Source organism: Zingiber officinale, chromosome 5B, assembly GCF_018446385.1.
Source record: "Zingiber officinale cultivar Zhangliang chromosome 5B, Zo_v1.1, whole genome shotgun sequence".
Classification (NCBI taxonomy): Eukaryota; Viridiplantae; Streptophyta; class Magnoliopsida; order Zingiberales; family Zingiberaceae; genus Zingiber; species Zingiber officinale.
In genome coordinates this window covers 57,178,758-57,185,157 of record NC_055995.1, presented here as the reverse complement: position 1 = coordinate 57,185,157, position 6,400 = coordinate 57,178,758, and the positions used below count along the sequence as shown (strand labels likewise).

At 35.5% G+C, this 6,400-nt stretch overlaps 1 protein-coding gene and 2 long non-coding RNA genes across 3 annotated transcripts; 2 read left to right on the top strand and 1 right to left on the bottom strand.

Moving 5' to 3' along the window:
* Window positions 1–182: 182 nt before the first annotated feature.
* Window positions 183–1,477, top strand: LOC121987422 (pyruvate dehydrogenase (acetyl-transferring) kinase, mitochondrial-like). Its single transcript, XM_042541218.1, has 2 exons — window positions 183–349; window positions 1,140–1,477. The coding sequence occupies exons 1-2, from the start codon at window positions 227–229 to the stop codon at window positions 1,407–1,409; spliced, it is 393 nt and encodes a 130-aa protein (XP_042397152.1). The 5' UTR covers window positions 183–226; the 3' UTR covers window positions 1,410–1,477.
* A 401-nt stretch (window positions 1,478–1,878) lies between these two features.
* Window positions 1,879–2,491, bottom strand: LOC121987421. The gene is made up of 2 exons (XR_006113577.1): window positions 2,367–2,491; window positions 1,879–1,925 (listed from the first exon to the last, which is right to left on the bottom strand). It is a non-coding gene; the product is annotated as an uncharacterized LOC121987421 (long non-coding RNA).
* A 1,065-nt stretch (window positions 2,492–3,556) lies between these two features.
* LOC121987420 lies at window positions 3,557–5,228 on the top strand. Its single transcript, XR_006113576.1, has 5 exons — window positions 3,557–3,590; window positions 3,702–3,818; window positions 3,949–4,113; window positions 4,244–4,299; window positions 5,190–5,228. It is a non-coding gene; the product is annotated as an uncharacterized LOC121987420 (long non-coding RNA).
* The last annotated feature ends 1,172 nt before the right edge of the window (window positions 5,229–6,400 follow it).

The following is a 6,400-nucleotide window of genomic DNA, read 5'->3' as shown; positions in this document are numbered from 1 at the left end:
CGTGCTTCCCCAAGAGACACAAGGCAGGGGAGAGCGCGAGGAGGAGGAATTAGTATAACCAATCCTCTCGTTTCAGAGTAATATGATTATAATTTTCTTTTTGTTTGAGGTTCACATCCTTACTGTATAAATAATTTTTTGATGATATTGTATATTTATGACTTATCTGATTATTTCTTTCAACTTGCTACTGTGGACCAGGTATGTTCCTTCTCATTTGCACCTTATGGTCTTTGAGTTGGTAAAAAACTCTCTGCGTGCGGTTCAAGAATGTTTTATGAATTCTGATAAGAATGCCCCTCCTGTCAGAATTATTGTCGCTGATGGGATTGAAGATGTTACAATAAAGGTACGATACCAATAAATACTTAATCTTCAATTACTGTTATTCTGCTTGGTAAGCAAGATTGCAATACTTCAAGAATAAGAAAGGATTAGTTAAAAATTCATGCTGTCTTGGCAAGTTGCAGAATTTGAATTTAACACAGAATACTAGGTACTCTAGAAAATAGAAACTAGATGTAGTGAAGATGAAAAATATGAATTTAAATTATATTTTCTTTGGGAATTCTTGATAGTTACTGATGTCTTGCAGGCATTTTTTATTTCTTGAAAAGTGTTGATACTGCAGAACCACCAGATGTAGATTTGCAAGACAGAGAACAATTATACATTGAAGAACATAATTGGACTAACTCCTCACTCTTTAAAGTTGTTAATCATATTTATCAGAAAACTATTACAAATGAAAGTTTGGAAAATTCTCAAATATTTCATGAATTTGGGGCTCATTGTTACTGGTTATTTTTAAACCAGACAATGATTATGTGAAATCCAAGAGTCTTCCACTTTGTCTATATCTGACTATATGCATACAAGAATACATCAGAGCCTGTTGAAAATCTTTTACTGCCAACATGTATATCAGCATCTGCTGTTGATACAAGTATAACACCCGGATAAATGCAAAAGTTTTCTAATTTTTGTAATTTATCTTCTTCTTAATATCATTAAATTATATCTTATGGCATTTCTCTGTTTGTTAATACTCATGGTTCGAGGAATTTCTTGTTACATATCAATCATCTAGTTTTTCTAGCTTTGGAATACTGATCTTGATATGCTATCAATTATTTCAGATATCAGATGAAGGGGGTGGCATACCAAGAAGTGGTCTTCCAAAGATTTTCACATATCTCTATAGCACTGCTAAAAATCCACTCGAGGAAAACGATGAAGGAAGCTCAGATGGAGTAATTATGGCTGGTTATGGTTATGGGCTTCCAATTAGTCGTCTCTATGCTCGCTATTTTGGTGGTGATTTACAAATTATCTCTATGGAAGGATATGGTAAATCCAATTCTTTCTTTATGCAATACTTAATCTCAAGTTCAATTTGTCCTGCTTGAATTCCAATATGGCTCATTCATTGCCTATTATGTTGCCAATACTTATTCGTGATTTACAAACTCGTGCTTGCTATGATTTTTTAATACAAACCGGATGCTATGCTTTTGTTAAATGTTGGTAGAGTGGCTGGATAAGCTATCTTAAATGGTAACCTTAGGATTAAAGGATTGATACTCGAATTTAACCTAACCTATTAAGATAAATGGGTAATCAATACTAATCCTTATTTTGATTGTTTAAATGTTGGGCTCCTGTTTCATAGCAAACCGGTTCATTTTGTGACTCTAAACTAAGTTTTTTTTATTGTTTAAGTGTATTTTCTGAATTTTGAGAACCAATTTTTTTTTGTACATCTACCATCAAGTATGACCCTACTTAACCAGATATACACTTTTAGACCCCCATCTTCATGCACATGGCTAACTGTAACCCGCGAGGTCTTCTGACTTTGTGTTTTTCAGTTCAGGGTCTACTAGTTTACTTATCTCTTCTGGGTTTTGAAGATACTTTGTGGCCTGTATAACATAGAAGAACAATGAGCCGTGGATATATAGCATGAATCTACTAATATGAATCACAAACTGTTGGATCAAGAAGGATATATCTTGAGACTAGCGAACCCAAAGGGCAAACAATGTTATGTCTTTTCCAACTAATGAATCTCCAAAGGGAAGATAATGTTGAAAGAAACTTGTGATTTGCAGCGAGGCTATGGTTTCCTCAGTTGGGATGTGATAAGGTAGCTAAATAGAGGTAATACAACCTTTAACTTACCCTGACTATTGTATGAACTGATTAGAGGGCTTGTTGAGAATTAAGCTTCTAAACTACATGGAACAAATGATTATCGGAAGTTTGTAGGAAATAAGAACAAATTTGGGTTTATGCCCTCAGTATCTGTTACAAGAAGCTGATGTTGTTTTTGAGTATCAAATATTTTCAAATATGCATCTTACCCAATTTATCAGACACCCTCTTTCCTTGCAATATGGAGGTCTTCCACTGATTATTTCCAGTAAAACTACTCCAAAAGCAAAGATGTTAGCTTGAATTTCCATTTCTTGTTGCTCTCGAGGAACATGGGCGGCCGATTTAACCCTAAGAAAGGCATGGCGTTTGAGGGTTCTATCTTCGACGCCGGGCCGATTTTTGAGTCCTATGGCGTAGCTCACGGATAGGCAGGTCGATTGCTCAATTTTTGAGTTGGCCATCATCATCATCTCCCTGTTGCTGGAGAAGGGACTTCATCATGTCCGGGAGGTGAGTCAGAGCTTCACTTTGTCTGATATGTGTTTGGGTATTTTTCTTGACAAGAAAGTTGCTCAGGAATTTATTTTTTTTACTATAATTTTTAAAGGAAAATTATGAGGCGTTTGTCTCAATCTTGATCTATGTATGTATGTATTGGGAAAAAAAAATCTAAACTATCTTGATCAGGATGAACTTGGTTTGCGAATACAAAAAGTTGTTTTGCTTTGTTGTTTCTTTGGGAGTTATCAGTAACATCAAGAAATTAAATGAAGCGAAAGCGGTTTCTTTACGAGTTATCAGTCATGTTTCACGAGGAAGCATGGTTTTATAAATTCTCAGTTTATATCTTAAAGATTAATCATTTTTCAGTTTCTGGAATGTCTGGGGCTGCAAGTGAGAAATTGTCCTGATAATTTCATACTTCAGATCCTTGAATGGCTTATCTTTTTCCTAGCTTGGAATTATGCTACTCCATCTTGTCCTGCATTAGCATCATTTTCTCATATGGCTGACAGTTACATCTGCTTTGACTTCGTTGTTAGTGGTTTATCAAGAGGCAAAAGAGAACTCTTTTTGAAGTTCTTGAGAAGGTGAAAGCCGGTAAAACCAGAAAGTTCATACCTAAATTGGAGCACTCTTTCGACGTGCATGGTATCCGGAATAGATGAATTACTGTAACTCTGTGATCCATTGTGGTTTTCGCAGAGTTGATGATTCTCGGCTTCATCTCCTTGCTGTTGACATTTAGTCAGGACTAGATCGTGAAAATCTGCGTGCCAAAGGAAGTTGCAGATTCTATGCTGCCATGTCGCCCTGATGCAGAGTCAACTGGCAGAAATAAAAGGCGGCTGCTCACGCTGGTGCTGACGGAGTCACACCTGAAGCGTAGGATTTTAGCTGCTGGTGATTCAGTGGTTGAATGCCCCCCAGTGAGTAGTGCACAGCAACTTCCAATTCTCTGATTGTTTGGTTGAAAATAATCTATTGTAAACAAAATCTAAGAAGCTTTCACTAAAATGTTCAGTTGCGATCACTTGTAGGAAAAGGAGCAACTGATTACTGCCACAGGCTTGCACCAGTTGCACATTCTGATCTTCTTTTTGGCTGAGTTTCATGTGGTAAATAGTGCTCTTATAATGGTCCTTGGAAGAGCAAAGGTGAATCTGCAGTGACAGAGTAGTGGATTACATTATGTATCATTCTGAATAATTCCATAGCATTGCCTGAGGATGATTTAGTTTAGCTGTTGCAGTATCCACTTTGCATTAATAATCTTCTCTTGGGCAGATACACAGATGGAAGGACTGGGAAAAGGATACGACATCGGCTGAGTATGCCTTCACGACTGGTATATATATGTTCACTATTCTTTGTTTTTTTGTCCCAGATTTGCATCCTTGGATCCTAGTTTGAGTGGTAAAAGTGCAGAACCAGTATATCGTGATGCAAAAGGTTTGAGTTCTTTGACACAACATTGAATTTGAAATTTTTTCATGTACATTTGGAAGCCCAGATTCTACCGGTTTTGTAGTTTTATATTTGCATGTTTCTGACTGCTGAGTGACTGAATTATTTTCTGCAGGGAAAGCTATTTCAAAGGAAGAGCTACTGAAACCAAAGGAGGAAGAGAAACCAAAGGTATTTTTCACACACTTCATCTTTGATTTGGTGGTCATGTTTACCATACGTGTCAGTTAATTCCCAAGAGCTATATTTTTTTGTTTCACTTTTATTGTTAGCTATATGAGCACAACATGCTATGCTTTTGATTTATTATTACAGCTATTTATCAGAAAGGAGAATTATTGGTACACTTTTGATTGTTTAATTATAGGCTCTCTTAGTTGGAAGCAAGTGTAGTGTTGATTGTGTAGGAGTGATTTGTAACCCTTATTATTATTTATTAGTTTTTGCACAATTTTTATGTTGGATCCATTGCTGTCTAGTTGATTTTTATTTGCTCTTTTTGTTTCTTTAAGTTCACTTCCATTTGCAATCTCTTCATATATTAGTGACTAATGGTTGGTTGCTGTTCCTGGATTTGTTATAGCGCTATTGGTTGTTTCTACTAAAGAAAGTTAACTTTTATCAGGAATATTCTTCTGTGATCTTCCTACACAATTGGGAGACTTTGTAAAACCAAAGTAACTAATTTATTAGGTTGAAATGATAGATAGATGAGTGATCTCAGTCTTGGCATGACTAACATTTTTTTTTTTATGTTCAAAACCTTTCATTTTGTTTTGTATGGTTCTCTCTAAGAGCATGGACCTAGTTATCTTTTGACAGCTGAATATGATTCTTTTACTTCATTTGTAACTGCAAATTCAACTTTCTGATACCTTGTGAATCACTGAAGATCCTTATTGCAAGCATTGAAGTAAGCATTGATGTGGTTGAGATAAATGATGAATAGGTCTCTTTTTAAGCATTCAAATTAGTCATCTTGTTACCTGGTGCTCTTACTACTTTTTCAACTATGATTTTTGGTCTTGATTTACTAATATATTATTTATGTATTTTTACAGTTTACAAATCTCAAGTACTCCAGAGTTGAAATTGATAAAGTGCGGTTCGAGTGGGCTGAATGCATGCTAGATTACATTTGAGACAGTTGTACCTTGATGTGTTAACAGAATGTTATACTTTGATTTTGATATCTATTAGCTAGCTTTTGATGTAAAAAGAATGTTTGGGTATTTTATGGATATTGTTGTAAGAAGATTATTTATATAATTTGTGAATATTTGTGTATTTTATGGATATTATTGAATGAAGAATATTTGTACAATTTATGAATATTTGTGTTTTTTTTTTTGTTATTGTCGGTTTTAAAATCAAATCTGTGCTGTTAAAAAATATACATATTACATCGATTTTCCACCGATGTAAAACCGGTGTTATAAAGTAATATTACATCGGTCATTTACCGCTGCCAAAACTGGTGTTATTAACATACAATATTACATCGGTTTTACACCGTTGATGAAACGGTGTCGTTAAGTGATACTACATCGGTTAATAACCGATTCGAAGACCGGTGTCGTTAAGTGATACTACACCGGTTTTAACCCGATGTCTAAAATGGCAGACTTTTAACATCGGCTTCATAGACATCGGTCGAAAATCAAATAGACACCGGTGGAAAACCGATGTCTATGAGCGATTTTGTTGTAGTGTGAATCTGGTAATTCTGAATAACTCATCATTGATCTAACCATTTCCATAAGAGTTCTATTCATTCTTTCTACCACACTATTCTGTTGGGGTGTACCAGGTGCAGACAATTGGGATTGAATCCCGACCTATGATAAGTAATTCCTAAACTCTCCAAAGAGGTATTCACCACCACGATCAGACCGTAGTGTCTTGATACTTTTACCATGACGTTTCTCCACATCAGCCTTGTACTCTTTAAACTTATCAAAACATTTAGACTTACGGCGCATCAAGTAAATGTATCTATATCTCGAATAATTGTCTATAAAAGAGATAAAGTATTCGAAACCACCTCTCATCTGGATAGACATAGGACCACACAAATCAGAATGAACAGTTCTAACACATATTTGGCTCTATACCCCTTGACCTTAAAAGGTCTCTTGGTCATTTTACCTTCCAAGCAAGATTCGTAAGTTGGAAAGTTTTCCAACACTAATGAACCCAAGAGTGCATCGGCTATTAGCCTTTTGAATCCTACTCAAGTTAATATGACCAAGCTTTAGATGCCAAAGATATG